This window comes from Colobus angolensis, unplaced genomic scaffold (assembly GCF_000951035.1).
Source record: "Colobus angolensis palliatus isolate OR3802 unplaced genomic scaffold, Cang.pa_1.0 Scaffold15, whole genome shotgun sequence".
Lineage (NCBI taxonomy): Eukaryota > Metazoa > Chordata > Mammalia > Primates > Cercopithecidae > Colobus > Colobus angolensis.
In genome coordinates, this window is record NW_012114599.1 from 17,113,868 (window position 1) to 17,132,317 (window position 18,450).

Here is an 18,450-nt window from a genome sequence, read left to right on the forward strand (position 1 = left end):
GCCAGGATGGTCTCGATCTCCTGACCTCGTGATCCGCCCGTCTCGGCCTCCCAAAGTGCTGGGATTACAGGCTTGAGCCACCGCGCCCGGACGCATCTTCCTACTTTTAATACAAGAAAATGTAAAAACACTTGAATATAAGGTACACCTTAAAATAAGTTCATAATAGTGTGTATCATAGAACTTGACGTTAAGTCCCTGAGTAACTTCTTAAGACTGTAAGTGCTTCTTAACACTTAACTGTTTCTGCTCTTTTCAGTTTCTTCTCTTCTATTCCTTAAGCTAATCTGGATGTAGGGAAGAGAAGTACAAAGAAACCCATGCCCTCTTAGAAAGCAAGTAACTAAAGCAAAATTTTTCTTCAAATTACAAAGAACCTTTGTATACAATCATTGGCATTTGAAACAAAAGACTGCAATTAAATTACCTTGCCATCATTATAAAGGTTTGGATTGAATCGCACGCTATGACCACCAGTTGTCTCTAGATTCACAAGAGGAGGTGAACTGGGATAATCTTGAGGAAAATACACATCAAACTCAAAGCAGCCATTTGCGTAAGGGGTGTCCGCTGGACCAGTTATTAGAACCTGGATATATATAAACATACAAAAGCCTATGTTAATATTCCTAAACATTGATATTTAGAAAAATACAATCCAACATGAAATAAGAACAATCTTCGTTTTTGGAGATGGAGTCCCACTCTGTCACCCAGACTGGAGGGTAGTGGCACGATCTCAGCTCACTGCAACCTCCGCCTCCTGAGTTCAAGCAATTCTCCTGCCTCAGCCTCCTGAATAGCTGGGATCACAGGCACCTGCCAACATGCCCGGTTAATTTTTGTATTTTTAGTAGAGATAGGTTTCCCCCTGTTGTCCAGGCTGGTCTCAAACTCCTAGCCTCAAGTGATCCGTTTGCCTCAGCCTCCCTAAGCGCTGGGATTACAGGCTTGAGCCACTGTGCCCAGCCGAAATAAGAACAGTTTTCTTTTTTTTGTTGAGACAATCTCACTCTGTGGCCCAGGCTGGAGTGCAGTGGTGCAATCTCAGCTCACTGCAACCTCTGCCTCCCGGGTTCAAGCAATTCTCCTGCCTCAGCCTCCCGAGTAGCTGGGGTTACAGGTGCCTGTGACCCCATCCCACAAATTTTTGTATTTTTAGTAGAGATGGGTTTCTCCATATTGGCCAGTCTGTTCTTGAACTCCAGGCCTCAAGTAATCTGCCTGCCTCCCAAAGTGCTGAAATTACAGGCATGAGTCACCTCGCCCAGCCAGAGATCTCACATTTACTGACACTTCTGAGATAACTTTCCAAGGCATAGTTGTTAGTTACTGTCCTCTTCCCTCTTAAATAACTGTCCTCTTCTGTTAATATAAGTAGGGTATAATTGCATTTTTGTACAAAAGCACAGAAAGAAATTAAATATCCAATACAAATTTATAAAAAAGGACTCATTATTTATTTAACCTCATCTCCTTTGATACACAGTATGATTTTATAGATCTCAGGCAGTTAGAGTAATCTAAAAATAACTTTAGATTCACAGCCTATTTTGTTTAAAACAGCAAAGTAAAGCTCACTAAAGGAAGCATAAAATGTTTTGCAGATGCCTATTTGACAGCGAAAGGTGGGAGGAGGGAAAAGATCAGAAAAAAATAACTACCGGCTGGGCGCGTTGGCTAACGCCTGTAATCCTAACACTTTGGGAGGCTGAGGCAGACAGATCACTTGAGATCAGGGGCTCAAGGCCATCCTGGTCAGCATGGTGAAACCCTGTCACTACTAAAACTACAAAAATTAGCCAGGTGTGGTGGTGCGTGTCTGTGATCTCAGCTACTCAGGAGGCTAAGGTGGAAGGATAGCTTCAACCCGAGACGCAGAGGTTGTAGTGAGCCAAGATGGTGCCCAGCCTGGGCCACAGAGTGAGACCCTGTTCCAAAAAAAAAAAAAAAAGAAAAGAAAAAGAGAAAGAAAAAAGATAAAAAAATAAAACTACCGTGTACTAAGCTTAGTACTTGGGTGACAAAATAATCTGTATAGCAAACCCTTGTGACGTGAGTTTACCCATGTAACAAACCTGCAGTGGAACCCCTGAACTTAAAAGTTAAACAAAAAAGAATGAGGGTTTTGTGTACCAGAAAAAAGGAACAAAAAATTACATCTGAGAAACAAATGTGGCTATAATTTATTGTCTGCTAAGAGAGAAAAATATAAAGTTTGTATTTGATAAGAGTAACAACAAAAGATTCATTATCAGAGACCAATACTTCCTGCAATTAAATTCAAAAAATACTTTATGACATGGGTTATCTTACCACTGGGTGGCCCAGCAGACATTACCTTTTTGGAAGAGCATAAATACCACTTTATTTTTCAATAGTGAACTTAGCTATTTAATAGCGATAATACACATTTTAGGAAATTTCTGGACCCCTGGATTGTCTGAACTGGACAGTCATTTTAATGCACACTACACTTTACTAGAGGCAGGAAATAAGCAGAGAAACAGTAAACCCTTGGGATGAAGGATTTCCTCTTTTAAAAAAATCTGATTTTTCAGTATTATAAAATAAAACTTTAGGCTTGAGAAACAGTGTAAAATATTTGAAGTCATAGGGATCACAGTATAGTTATCTGTACATTTAGAACCTATATTTTCATCATCTGTAAAATGGCCATCAGATCTACTTGTGTTACAGGATGAATGAGAGAATTAAATAAACTTTAAACTACAGAACAAAATCAATTCTGCACTAAAAATAATTTCTATAAGTATATTAGAGGCATGCAAAAAAGCAGCCAGCATGAATTGTCTGATCAACAGAACTTCACTTAAAAAGCTATTTGGATCAAACCAAAAAATAGTATTTATTTTACTTTTACCAGGCTAAAGTGTTTTCTTAGAATCTGAGTCAAAAATCAATTGGTAATTAACATAAAAACATATATTATATATATATATATTTACATTGATATAATAATAATCAGTATTTATTTTCAATCCATAATGTAGGCTCACTGATTTGAGTCAATTTGTTGATATTTTCAGAGTAAAGACTTTTATTGACAGGCCAAATTTACTGTCCCTCTCCTTTTTATTGATTGCTTTTTATTTTTCAGATAGAGTCTCCCTCTGTCACCCAGGCTAGAGTAGAGTGCCGTGATCTCAGCTCAATGCAACCTCCTCCTCCCAGGTTCCAGCGATTCTCCTGCCTCGGCCTCCTACTAGCTGGGATTATAGGCATACAACACCTCGTCTGGCTAATTGTATTTTGTATTTTTAGTAGAGATGGGGGTCTCACCATGTTGGTCAAGCTGGTCTCGAACTCCTGACCTCAAATGATCCACCCATCTCAGCCTCCCAAAGTGCTGTGCCAACACATCTGACCCCCTCTCCTTTTTTAGTTTCATGTTAGCATCTGCACAACTATAAGAGGCTCTCATAATCTGTTCAGGAACCGAAATCAAGAAACAAAGAAAACAGCGGGCACTGCGTCTGGCCTGGTATTTTTTTTGAAGGGAGTTTTGGCTAAACTCTATTTTTGTTTTATGTCCCAACTTGAGATTTTAGATTACACATAAGATGAGACTCCACTATGCTAATTTCTCACCTATAAGCTATTTAATATGTATTTCTTATAATCTATCTTTTTTTGGGTTTACTGTATTCTTGGTCACTAAAAATTTTTAAAAATACTACACAGTTCTTTATTTCTTAAGTGAAAATGTCAGAGAAATTTTGTTTACTTGCAAAAAGCTTGAGGTCTGAGGATTCCACTTCTCTTCTGGTCTTCCATGCCACGTGTTTAAGATGCTTAAACAAACCTGACAAAGGAAAAAAGCATCAACAGAACTGAAAAAAGAGTGCTTAATAGAAATGCTGCAGAGTATATAAAACTTGAGATATTTTTGTAGGATGCCTGACGAGGTGTAGCCTTTTATCTTGTTTCCAGATGCGTATTCATTACGAGTATTCCGGTTAAATATTGAAAAGTTATATGCTGTAGTTTAGTATTTTGTCTTTGTAATTTACAGAAGTTATTGGAGAAAATAAACTTGTTTCATTTTGAAAAAAAAAGAGAGAGAAAAAAAAGAGTGCTTAAAAACAAACTGTCCTAATGAGAAGTAAAAACATAATGCTATCATGTCAAAATATCTCAGTTTTATATGTCTCCAGACAAAACCCTAAGGGTTGGTCTGTTAAAACAAATTGGCATCTTCAGATGTGATTCAAATTTGTATGGCATTATAACTTTTTCATAATGCAAAATGGACCAGCACCCATTATATGTCAACACAAATAACATTTTAATGAATATTAAATTATTTTAAAAGTAAAATATTTTTAATTAGCACATAGTTGTACATATTTATGGGGGTACAGTGTGATATTTCAATATGTGTATACAATGTGCAATGATCAAAATAGGGTAATTATTGTATCCATCACCTCAAACCTGTCAGTGTTGGTAACATTCAACATCCTCTCTTCTAGCTGTTTGACAAAATACAATTTTTATTTACTATAGTCACCCTACTGTGCTATACAATAGCAGAACCTATTCCTCCTATCTAGCTGTAATTGTGTATCCATTAACCAACCTCTCCCTATTCCCTCCTCTGTACCTTTCCCTCCCAGCCTTTAGTACCACTATTCTACTCTCCACGTTGATTGAGATAAATTTTTTTAGCTTCTACATGAGTGAGAACATGCAGTATTTATCCTTCAATGCTTGATGTATTTCACTTAACATAATGTCCCGCCAGGGACTATGTTGCTATGAAAGGAAGGATCTCGTCCTTTTCATGGCTGAATAGTATTCCACTGTGTATAAATAACCATGTTTTATTTATCCATTCACCTGTTGATGGCCGCTAAGTTGATTCTGTATCTTGGCTATTCTGTACAGTGCTGCAATAAATAGCAGTGCAAATATCTCTTCAAGATTCTGATTTTCTTTCCCTTGGATGTATTTTCAATAGTGGGACTGACAGATCATATGCTAGTTCTATTTTTACTAAAATAACTATTTTTAGTAAAGAAAAGTGGTACTATTTCAAATTTTTGTATATTTCTTTCTAAATTCTGAAAATGCAAAACAGCTTAACAGAAGAGACCTTGATTTAATTATCTGCCTCTACATTTAACTAGTTGCAATATACTCCTTTGATTCAAGTATATGGATCAAATCTAGCCTCACACAAACAGACCCCCTAAAAGAGTATTCAGGCTTCCCAGGGTTCCTCAAAATATAAAGATAACATTAGATACTTACTCACTTAGCAGGGAGAGAACTGGTGACACTTAATCTGACCTGTAACTACTCTTGTAATAAAAATAAAACTGGGCCATATCACATGTGTTCTTCTGGCATATACACTATCAACATAAAATATACTCATCAGATTTTCTAAATTTTTAACAATTTTATATAATGGCCAACAGATTTGGGTAACAGGTGGATAGGTGGTTCTTTTTTTTTTTTTTTTTTAAGACAGAGTTTTGCTCCTGTAGCCCAGGCTGGAGTGCAATGGCGCAATCTGGGCTCAGTGCAACCTCCGCCTCCCGGGTTCAAGCACTTCTCCTCCCTCAGCCTCCTGAGTAGCTGAGATTATAGGCATGTGCCATCACACCCAGCTAATTTTCTATTTTTAGTAGAGACAGGGTTTCTCCATGTTGGTCAGGCTGGTCTCAAACTCCCGACCTCAGGTGATCCACCTGTCTCAGCCTCCCAAAATGCTGGGATTACAGGCGTGAGCTACCAAGCCCGGCATAGGTGGTTCTTGTAAATGCAGAAAGGTCTGTCTCCTTACTACTCTTTCAATGTTCTGTGAAAGCAAGAACGCAAAATACGTTAATTCATTCAACAGGTAGTTGATTAATAATTTAAAAAGAGTTGTATCTGTAAAGTTTTGTGTATTATTCAAAGTGCTGTCATACATATACCATTTGACCTTTAGTGCAAGCTTGTGCAACCCGCAGGCCACATGCAGCCCAGGATGGCTTTGAATGCAGCCCAAAACAAAATTGTCAAGTTTTAAAAAATATTATGAGATTTTTTGGCTATTTTTTTTTTAAAGCTCATTAGCTATATTGTCTGTGTTAAAGAATTTTCGTGTGGCCCAAGACAATTATTCTTCTTCCAAAGTGGCCCAGGGAAGCCAAAACATTGGACAGCCCTGCTTTAGAGCATTCTTGAGACTAACAATTCTTGAGACTAATACATATCTTGAGGCAGATATGTATCCTCATACCTAACTGTAGATACAGGACCTAAGGTTAAATGCTAACAGTGTGTAAACTTGAAAAATAAGTCCACAATTGTGTGTACCATGGAACACATAGGTAAGTATGATGGTAAAAGACTATTAATTTAAGACTCCCAAGCCCTGACCCTCTTCTCTATGCAATGAAGCCTTGAGAATTATTTTCCTAAATACATCTTAATATTTTACACTTACACTCTATTCAAGTTACAGTGTCTCAAGTAAAGTCAACGTTGCTATTTCTTCTTCCCTACTCACTTATAGAAAACCTGTTGTTTGTTCTTCCAAAGAAAGTTCTGCCTCTGGTCAAATCTTTTGCAACAAACCCAAAACACTAATTCTAGTTTTATGATTTGAGCTAATGATAATTTGCAACCACATATCTGAGGCAGGCTGTACCTTTTGAAATTCTTCTCTTCTAGATTTTAAAACACTGAATACTCAGCACTGAATTTACCACTGAAATTCCATCAAAGTATCCAAAATACCTCTGAAAAAAGAGATTACTCTTCTAAATCTAATTTTAAAAGGTTTATGGTCATATGAGATGATTTTTATCTTTTGGTCAGCTTTTTTGTAAATAGGAATGCATCTTCCTACTTTTTTTTTTTTTTTTTTTTTGAGACAGAGTCTTGCTCTGTCGCCAGGCTGGAGTGCAGTGGCCGGATCTCAGCTCACTGCAAGCTCCGCCTCCCGGGTTTACGCCATTCTCCTGCCTCAGCCTCCGGAGTAGCTGGGACTACAGGCGCCCGCCACCTCGCCCGGCTAGTTTTTTGTATTTTTAGTAGAGATGACATTTTACCATATCAGCCAGGCTGTTCTCAAACTCCCGACCACAACTGATCTGCCCACCTTGGCCTCCCAAAATGCCAGGATTACAGGCATGAGCCAGCATACCCTTTTTCTTTTCTTTTTTTTTTTGAGATGGAGTCTCACTCTGCCGCCCAGGCTGGAGTGCAGTGACAAGATCTCAGTTCACTGCAACCTCCGCCTCCCAGGTTCAAGTGATTCCCCAGACGCAGCCTGCCAACTACTGGGATTACAGGTGCCTGCCACCACACCCAGCTAATTTTTGTATTTTTAGTAGAGACGGGGTTTCACCATGTTGGCCAGGCTGGTCTGGAACTCCTGACCTCAAGAGATCTGCCTACCTCGGCCTCCCAAAGTGCTGGGATTACAGGCATAAGCCTATCCAAAAAATCAAAAGGAGCAAGCAAACAAATAAAACTTTCTACAAGTCAATGAGCCAATAGTTTTATCTGTGTATCTATGGAAGACAAATGCTTAACCCATGAATTAAATCATAAATATAAAGAAAAATAAAATTTTCTTTTTCAGGTTAAACGTTAAACATTTTCTTGATGCAGCAGACTCTTGGAATTTAAGGCCAGATTATCATGTGTTAAACATAAAAGTAGTGATTATATATTATTGTATTACCCATAATTCACAGATCTTAGGAATTTAAAAAAACATAAATTTCCTAGAAAAGAAAGAAAATGATTAAGTTTTGAAGAGTGACACTACAAAATAGGAGAGAAGTATCGTGGACGACAAAACGGAAATCCTGTAACATTTTTTAACTGATCAGCATTAAATCCTTTGATACTGTGACCAGCTTCATACAATCTTTGCTCAAGGATGATGGCTCTTTTGATATTTTCTAAATTTTTATTTTCAACAGCAGTGTGATCCACACACTCTGAACTAACATTAGAAAAGGGCTCTTTATGGAGGCTGCAGTGAGCTGTGATCACATCACTGTACTACATACAGCTTGGGCAACAGTGAGACCCTGTCACCAAAACAAAAGGAGTGGGGTGGGGGGGCTCCTTTCACTGCAGTTTAAAATGGTCACCAAAATTTCTAGTGTTTTGTATAATTTATTTGTATAATATTTCTAGTTTTGTATAAATATTTGAGTAATCAGATGAGCCAAGGAGATAAGGGAGAATGCTTCGTTATCATTATTTTTTACCTTCATGATGTCAAGTCGCTCCTCATCACAGCGTACAAACACACTAGAGGATGAAGACAGAGGCAGTGAGGTTGAAAGTGTCACAGCTTCCTGGGCAAGACGGCGAGCTCTGGCAGCACTGTTCGCATCATTAGCATTTTTCACCTGAGACATGTAGTGGTAATTGACTTTAAATCCCAATTTCCCATCTTCATCTTCAGAAACCATTTCAAATGTATCTAAAAGGAGAAGAAAAAATAAAACCAGAACTGGAAAAAACTGTTATAATGACAAAAATCACAAATAATCACTAGTCCTTCTCTCACCCAACTGAAGAGAACTTCCAACCATGGAAGAATAGCAGAAGTGTAAATGTTTACATAACACCTATATATTAGCACTGCCAGATGGATGGACTGTTGTCTTTCACATGCTACAGGGATACATTTTAACTTTTATAAAAAACAATCTACCAGATGCAAGAAATGGGCCCATTACTATGCCCAGTGGAAAATTTTTGTATCATGTAGAGGACAGGGTCTATTAACTCAAAGATTTTTTTTTTAATGATTCAATCAAAGACAATGGCTACTTGATAAAACATGCACAGCCTGTTTTAATCAATAATTTCTCTTCTGTTAATTCGTCCTATAGAATCCTGGATATGCACAAATATTTACAGGTAATGACAGCCATTGAGATGTTGCATATGATATTTAAAAACTAGAAACAACCTAAAGCTCCACTTACTGGTTAAACAAATGGCAGCCAATCATATTATGGAATATTAGGCAGTTAGTAAGTATCAAGTTGTAAAAGAATGATACTAGAAAATATTTGATACATATGGTTGAAAATGCAGTTTCTTAAAAGAGCATCAACTGAAAATTTGTATGTTTTCAGACATATTTTGAAAGCCAATGGGGAGCAAACTTGATTATGTTTAAAGTCACATACTTGGAGAGTTTATGATTTTATGTAGTATGAGAGAACTCTTCTAGCTAGCTAACATTAATGAAGGGCTCTGGACATACGATTCTAAATTTCTGACAGGTAGTAACTTTAAACCAGAATCTCTCACACATAAGGATCCATAAACACATTCATGTTCATGAAATGAAACTTTCCGGATTGAAAGAACTAGTTAAAGAATTTGTAGACATGAAATGTGACTAAACGCTTTCAAGTAAAGAACAATGCCACATATTTTTAAAAGCCATTGGCTGACATATTTTTGATGACCTAGGAAGTGGAATGAAATCTAAAGCCCAATAAAATATTTATGTCCAACAGAAACACACATACACAAACATATGTCTGCAAATTCTTTTCTGACCCTCTTCCCCTCCCCTTGAGTGTTGGCTGGACTTAGTGAGTGATGGTGTACACTTTCTAAGACAAGGTCATAACAGGCACTATGGCTTTTTCTGAATTCCTGACCTATGTAAACAGTGAGATAATAAAGGTCAGATTTTTTTTTTGAGACGGAGTCTTGCTCTGTCACCCAGACTGGAATGTCTCAGCTCACTGCAACCTCCACCTCCCGGATTCAAATGATTCTCCTGCCTCGGCTTCATGAGTAGCTGGGATTACAGGCACCTGCCACCACACCCAGCTAATTTTTGTATTTTTAATAGAGATGGGGTTTCACCACGTTGGTCATGCTGATCTCAAACTCCCGACCTCGTGATCCGCCCACCTTGGCCTCCTGAAGTGCAGGAGTAGAGGTGTAAGCCACCATGCCCGGCCAGGTCAGTTTTTTAAAGCAAATAAGTTATAGTGGTAATTTATGTGACAATTTGTAATACAGAACTATTAGCCATAAAAAACTTTGGTAATTGTTAAATACATATAAACTAAATAAGGTATTTGGTTTTAGTACTTTAATGCACAAAGGAATTTTCAATAAAAAAATTCAATAAAATATTTATTATTTAAAAACCAAGTTAGAGTGAAGTTAACAGACTAGATTGCCAAGCTGAGTCAGGAAAAAGGCTGTAAAATCATTAGACACTGACCAAAACTCTAATAAAAGTATAAATCACTTTCATATATATTATCTCTTGTGCTCTTTATGGCAAACCTGAAAGGTAAGCAGAGCAAAAGCTAAATGATTTATAATGAGGTTTCAAAGACAATAGGACAAAAATCTGTTTTCTGAATCCTACTTTAGCATTTAAAAAAAGACAGTCCAAGATTTTTGGGTTGTTTCTCAAGGATGAAAAAGCAGCACAGACAATAATAGTTAATAATGGTCATCAAAATTTGGTATGTAAGTGTTTTCTCATAAATCAGTACCATATAAAGGGTACTGATACGATCTTTTTGCCAGTTCTTACTTGTCAAGAGTTTTGGAATGGGAAAAGCTAGAACTGAACTACGTGTAACTACATTTTCTAAAAGTGAATTGCAAGGCAATCTAAAATGGCAAGAGTAACAGACTTAGTTCAAAATTTCGGGTCTTGGCTTCCTTCAGGCCAGGATGTACAGAAATGAAGAAGTAAATAAGGAAAAACATTTTCTGCCTGTTTTGTAGACACTTGTCTTTGATTTCATTTTTTCTAGGCTATTACAGTCCTATTGAAGTCACAGTTTATAACTAAAAATATAGACATAAATTCAAGAGACAAAGATGATAAAAAATGTTGACATGTATGAAGTAAAATTCATGTTACAAGCAATTTTTAAAATCTTTAATTTGCTAAAACACATTTCAAAAGCACTGTTAAAAAATGGAAAGTGAGATCTTAAGCAAATCAAAAACTTCATCTTACCAAACTGTAATTTCTTCATAACAGCCACATATTTTTCTTCAAGTGACTTTAATACTGACAAAGGTTTGGGTTTCATAGCCACCTTCTTGGAGTATTCACCTAGTTTTTTTTCTGTTATTTAATATTTCAAGATAAATAACGTAAGTATACATTTAAAAAAAAAACTAAAAACAATTCACCTCTAGAGTTCAAATTTTGAATTCCAAAAAATTGTCAACTTCTTCCCAATTGTCTTATTACAACCACTCTGAGAATAACAAATTTCTATTTCATAAACATAATAAAGCAAACAACATAATCATCTTTATGAAAAGCAGAAGTGAAACAATAGATAATTCAGATCACTGTCTTCAGCTAACATAGGAAAATCTCTCTCTCTCTCTCTCTCTCTCTCTCTCTCTCTCTCTCTCTCTCTCTCTACCTCTCTCTCTATCTCCCAGGCTTGGAGTACAGTGGTGCAATGACAGCTAACTGCAACCTCACCTCCCCAGGCTAAGGTAATTCTTCCACTTCAGCCTTCCAGGTAGCCGGGACTACAGACACATGCCACTATGCCCAGCTAATTTTTCATGTATTTCGTAGACACGGGGTTTCACCATGTTGCCCAAGCTGATCCTGAACTCATGAGCTCAGGTTATCTACCCACTTAGTCCTCCCAAAGTGCTGGGATTAAAGGTGTGAGTCACTGTGCTGGCCAAAAATATCAATTTAAGCTAAATTCTCATACATAGTCTTAATGTACTATATTCTATCTAATACAAAGGCATTTTTCAATTTCATGAATTTCAGTGGGAAGAAATATTTATGATGTATGTTCTCAGCCTACTAAACTTAGCAATCATATATAGCAGAAATATTTTAAAATTAGACTATACATGATTGAAATCAGATAAAGAATAAAACCTAACAGAGAACAAAATTTTTAGGTAAATGAACTTGCTTTAAAATCATTAACATAAAGCAAAAAGAGAAAGGCAGTTTTCAGTAAGTGAATGAAACATCTTTAAATCAAATGAAAAGTAGCATAATAGGAAAAGTTTTGTACCTTGATTTGCTTGCCGCAAACTGGTGGTGGCTGCATAAACTATCTCAGCAGTCTTTTGGATGTCTGGTACCAAAAGAGTAAGTCCTTCTGGTTCTTGATCAGATGCATCTGGTTTTACTCCTGTTTTAACATTTTCCCTTTTAGATCTGAATTTTTTTTAATATGGAAAGAAATGCAAGGAAAATTAAGATTTTACGACTAAAACACCTCCACAAATCAATAATACTGGCAAAATATAGAAATGAGAGTGTGCATTTGTCACACACATGATCTGTATTAACTTGCTTTTGAAGCCATTGGTTAATAAAGTTATGGGTAGGTTTTCCCTTCTAACATAAAATCAGACAAGAGACAGACATTATACAAATGTCATCCGGTACAAGACCCAGATACCTGATGTCCTTAGAGACACACTTTTAAAAACACATCTAATTATAAATACTCAGAGAGAGAAATCACTTATATACCTAAAATATTTGAGAATTAAAGGACCACAAGCAGTTTTTAAATTTTAATACTATTTGTATTTCACTCAGAATTAAATTTCTAAGGAAAAAAACATATTTTAGAGTAAAATGTAGAGTAAAATTACTGGGTGTCTTAATACAATGTATTTCTATACAATGGATCTTTTAATGAAATACTAAGTTTTAGGGCATATTCATTTTAAAGATATTATTCTGTCATTTCCTATCAGGATCTAAAATGTATCCAATTTCATTTCAAATTGTTATCACAATAGGATGTATTACAGCAAAGTTTAAGTATATAGGACATTAAATTTTTATTTAAATTTTCTAGATAAATGTACTAGTAGTTTAATACAAGTCACTGAACACAACTAAACATTATTTCCTTTTCTCTATTCCAACTCTCAGCATGTTATTCACATAATAAACATCTTTACACTACTGCTTAGAACTTTAAAAATCTACATCTTTATAATTCCTTAAATAGATCATTTGAAACAAACTAAAATCATATATAAATAAAAGTGTTAAAAATATTTATGCTAAGGTCTGATCTAAACTATACATCGCTTATTTTTTCAGTTGTACACCTACCTAAAAAGGGTCATTATATTAAAATACGATCTCACAAAGTGGTCATGGAGCCTTAGAAAACTATAAAAAGAATAACAGACAGTAGAAGAATCCTTAACAAATAGGCTGGGCACGGTGGCTCATGCCTGTAATCCCAACACTTTGGGAGGCCAAGGCGGGCGGATCACCTGAGGCTGGGAGTTCAAGACCACCCTGAACAACATGGAGAAACCCCATCTCTACCAAAAATGCAAAATTAGCTGGGCATGGTAGTGCATGCCTGTAATCCCAGCTACTCGGGAGGCTGAGGCAGGAGAATCACTTGAACCCGGGAGGCGGAGGTTGCAGTGAGCCGAGAGATCATGCCATTGCACTCCAGCCTGGGCAACCAAGGGTGAAACCCCATCTCAAAAAAGAAAAAAAAAGAAGAAGAATCCTTAACAAATAATACTATGTCATCTACATACAAATGAACCTTTCCTTGTCACAAAAACAAAAATCTGCTCAGAAGCAATTCAATCCTTAAGGTAGATAAATAGTAAACTAAGAAGCCACTCAAGTGGGTAGGAAGAATAAATGAAAATAGTATCATGCATGTGTTTTGAATTTAGTTCCTATAACGTGTAAACGAAAACTAGTTTCTACAGAGATGTTTAACTAGAAGGTAAAAACTTATGTCACTTGACTTAACTGAAGGGTAGAATACGTCACTGAATGACTGCCTTTTCTCCTGTGGTCTCTTCTTATCTTCCCTGAGCTATAAGAAGTCAGAGAACACATAGCCACTTTCCTTTACCACTCAGGAAATGACTTGGCAGATGTTACACTGTACATCATTTCAGTCATCAACTGTCATCTGTGTACATGTATCTGAATACATGTTTTTGTATATATAAGGAGAGTATAGTGTATGTCTGAAGACTGAAGTATCAGAGAATTTTACTGCTACAGTCAACTACTATACTGTGTCTTTTATAGCTATGAATTAAGGTGAGACTGTAGTTTAACAGTGAGTCACTTCTTAATAAAGATATGATTCTGGCAGAGTAACTCAGATTACCAACTTCTGCATTTGTCAATAGCTATTAACAATCAGTGTCGAACACTGAGAATGAAGAGAAGTGCATAAGCTGCTTGACAGTACCCACTTTGAATTTACAAGGACTCTTCCTCTCCAGTTGTAAATGATTCTCTATTACCAGGTCTTGAAAAAATTATTAAGTAACAGGGCCACTGAATAATAAAACAACAGTAAGTTGTTTCAGAAAGCAGTTATGATTATAGCCATAATAAAATATCATTTCCTAAGTCTATAATCAATGAGTTAATCCACTGTACTCTCAATAAAGATTTCACTTAAAGAAACATATCTTGCAGAGAAGGAAGATATGAAAGTGAAGCTCTTTTTCCAGAAAGGTTATTTTCTCCTTGAAGAAACAAGAATCTCTAGCATGGAGCGTGAACTGCATTAATCCAATTTAGGTCTTTATTGTATTTACCACCCCAGTGTGCAGATTACCTTTGGAGCTACTGATTCAAAATCTCAAGCTCTATTCATGCCAATTTCCTAACTCCACTTTTAAAAAGAAGATTAGTAGGAGATTATTAAAATAGTGCACAAGGTTAGGATGATAAAATTTTATTTTTTTACCATAATTAAGAAAAAGTAAAAGAAAAATAATTGTGCAAGAATCCTCAGAAGTTTAAAAAAATTATTTACACCAAATGTGTGAAAGAAATGATATATATTTCATATTGAAGACAATGGTTGAATCATAAAGTAGATATATATTAGACCTTTGCACCAGGTTCTAATGAGAAATTTTTACTTGAATAGTCTCTTTGACAAAAACACACCAAAAAACAGAAAATCTCTAAATGGTGAGAATACTTTGAATATATGAAGAACACACACTACCTGCCTATCAATGATTCTAACTAGTCATTGTCTGACATTAAACTATAGCCAGTAGTCTCTTTTCTATAAAAGTTGCAGGTTACTGTCAACCCATATGTAGGCCCAGCTCATGAAAAAAGGCCATACCTTAGCTCACATCCTGAAGTCTGTGTGAAAAGCTATTTGAGTTCAAGGCACCTAGCTGGAAGTAGGTCTTTGAGACTGACAATGGATCCAACATGGTAAAAGCAATCAGCGACGGCCGCTACCATGGTATCCGCTGCTTTGTGCATACGTTGAATCTGGTTGTGATCACTGCCCTGAAGAAATACGAGGAAGCAACTGAAGTTTCTACTATTGCACAGAATTATCTGCAAACATTTTCCACTATGCTGTGAATTCCAACTAAATAGCTAATTAGTTAAGAAAACTTTGGCTCTGTGACACATATCTGAAGTAGGATGTGAGCAAAATGGGCAAATCTTTCTCCTGAAAACAAAACAAAAAAGCAAACCCATATCTCAACATTCAATTATATTGAACTGCCTCTACCAATATCTACTGCCCAAATAAAGTTGAATATTAGTAAGACTAAAAACACCATGCCAGAATTTTCTTTTATAATCCATAAACCGAAAACAGCTTAATACAGCTATTTCCTTGATAAAACAAGACCCCTTTAGCCCTTTGCACTCCTAAATCTAAGCTAAATGTACTGCAAAGTTGCAATAAACATTTTAAAAAGGAGAGCCATTTGAAGACGTTATCTGGAGACTACATGCTGAAATGTAGATTCAGAACTATTAAGAATTAGCACTGCAGAAGAAGATTCTAAAACTGTAAGAGAATGAAACTTCTACATTTACCAAAAAGCACGGATCACACTGTACTCCTCAGTTCTAAAGCTCTTTGACAGTAATTATAGTTTAGATTATAGGTAAACTGAAAGAGTAAATAAAAATATTACTGTAGGAAATTGCTTCTAATATCTCTAGGATGCACGAAAATAATTCTTGAAATGCACCAGTAAATGGACAAAGATCTCCATACAATAAATGTTTGTTTTCTGTGATTAATTTAAAGCTTAGTTTTTAATTCTATGATCCCCTTTTGTTTTTATTTAATCTCTAAGTGGAAGTACTAGTTTAATTTTTAATGATTTAAATGAATGTTGCAAGACAAATCCTCCTTGTCTTGGTAGCGTATGTGAGAATGAAAGAAGGGAATACTTAAAATAGTTATAAGAAGCCTTTAAAAATAAAATCTTGATTTCTAATTAGACACAAATATACTAATTTTTAGGCCAAATAAAACACCACCAGACATACAGAAGGTACTGCATGCTACTGTTAAATAGAGTTGCCAGACATAATATGCTTCAGCAGTTTACCAAGGGACAACCCAACTGAGCCAAAGAAGAGATATTAAAATAAATATTTGCCTACCTGTGTGAAAAAAGACTGACAACAACTGAATTTGTTTACCACCATCAAAAACAGAAACGTTTAAAGAAATATTTGAGTATAACTAATGCTACCTGTCTAAGAAATTAGGATGTTTTCATTTTTAGGTATGAGAAGCAGATGTAGAAGAGGAGAACCAAGGGAGTGTTTTTCAACAGAAATCACAAGTAGGAGGGCTGGAACTGGAACTGAATTTTTTTTTTTTTAACTAAAGGACTAGAAGATCCAGCTTATGGGGGTTAAAATAAGAGAGTCTGGTAGAAAATATGCCTGGAAAGATGTAAATCAAGTGATCTCCCATTGCTGAGGTATATAAAAAGGAAGTGGGGTACTTCTACAAGTGACTTCAGTTATTTAAAAGTATGATGAACAACTTTCCATTAGGAAGAAACTTTGAGATAGGTAAGAAAAACAGCTATAAAAGATGCTTGCTTCAATGCTGTTCAAAGAGAAGTTAAATATCCAGAACACTTTATACTGAACACAGAGTCATTTGTGTCATGCCCTGATAGCAAATAAGACTTTTTGATTCACAGTAAATTTCCCTCTCAAATTTTTGGTGAAACCATCAAACACCAACTATACTAAATATGATTTTTGCTTATTGGAGTACAGCAGAAGTCTGCACAGAAGATCAGATATAAAAAAACTGCCTTCGTTCCTGCTTGAAGGAAGCTATGAGGTATCACATTTATTCAAAAGTAAAACTACTGTGGCTGTATTTTAATTTCATCTTAAGATAATACCAGCTGGAATGACCAGCAGGAGATGAATTTCACCAAAACTAACATGTAAAAGCTAAAGGGTCCCATCTTCAAAGTGACTATTTTGTGGGTAACAGAATTTTCACAACAGAAAATAATATTTAAATTCAAGTAAAAGTAACATGTATATACAGATTAAAGGTATTATGTTATCCATGCCAGAAATCCCTTTACTAGTGGAGATAACTGAGAGTTACTTCCAAGTTCTGTCTTTTTCACCAGTCTAAAATAAAATGTTGAACAATACTCATAAACGGGGAGTGTTTTTGCTTACCCTTTAAACATCAAGTATTGCTGCATAAACCCTTTAATCATCTCTTCTTGACAAAGAAGCTAAAGATATTAGAAACATTGGGTACATTAAACCACATTAAATGCAGGAAATGAAAAATAATACTGTGTTCATATGTGGGAGCAGGGGGCTTCTAACGGCAATGCCATTTTATCACCAACACCTTCCTCTATTCTACGAAAGTGGATACCAAATCTCTTGAAAAGACAGTAGAAAAGTACATCCATCAATAATTAAGAAAATTTCAGAAAAATCTTATTTATTTATTTTTGTATGTATGTATGTATGTACGTATATATTTACTGAGACGGAGTTTCACTCTTGTTGTCCAGACTGGAGTGTAATGGTGGATCTCGGCTCACTGTAACCTCCGCCTCCTGGATTCCAGCAATTCTCCCGCCTCAGCCTCCCGAGTAGCTGGGATTTCAGGCACCTACCATCATGCCTAGCTAGATTTTTGTATTTTTAGTAGAGATGGGGTTTCACTATGTTGGCCAGGCTGGTCTTGAATTCCTGACCTCATGTGATCCACCTGCCTCGGACTCCCAAAGTGCTGGGATTACAGGCATGAGCCACCACACCTAGCCTTATTAATTCTTCTTCAATTAGTACAGCAAGAAAAACATCAGACATGGATAAAGCTGACCTACTCTTCATATATGTGATTATAAAGTTGCTTATACTAGAGAGACAACCAAACACAATGAGACTCAGTTTACTTTGGTAATCTAGTAATTAGGCACAACTAGAATACTATGGATACTTAGTGAAATATGCTGCCTTCTAATATCCTATCATAGGATATTACAAATTATTCAGGGGAGTGAAAACACATGAGTAAAAGGAAAACAGTAGGAAAATTCTGTAAAATCCATATTATTGTATGTAGTTTTAAAATTATCAAACACATTATTTTCTTCTCTTTTTATTTTTCTTTTTTTTTTTTT

General features: G+C 35.9%; 1 protein-coding gene across 1 annotated transcript in view; it reads right to left on the bottom strand.

Annotated features, from left to right (window-relative positions):
• The window catches only part of BIRC6 (baculoviral IAP repeat containing 6), a 266,933-nt gene that overhangs the window by 16,871 nt on the left and 231,612 nt on the right, over nucleotides 1-18,450 (bottom strand). Inside the window, exons 66-69 of the mRNA XM_011936037.1 lie at nucleotides 12,045-12,190; nucleotides 11,000-11,110; nucleotides 8,247-8,464; nucleotides 428-589 (exon numbers count right to left, since the gene is read on the bottom strand). Coding sequence (XP_011791427.1) covers nucleotides 428-589; nucleotides 8,247-8,464; nucleotides 11,000-11,110; nucleotides 12,045-12,190 — 637 coding nt within the window. The remainder of the gene's footprint in view (nucleotides 1-427; nucleotides 590-8,246; nucleotides 8,465-10,999; nucleotides 11,111-12,044; nucleotides 12,191-18,450) is intronic.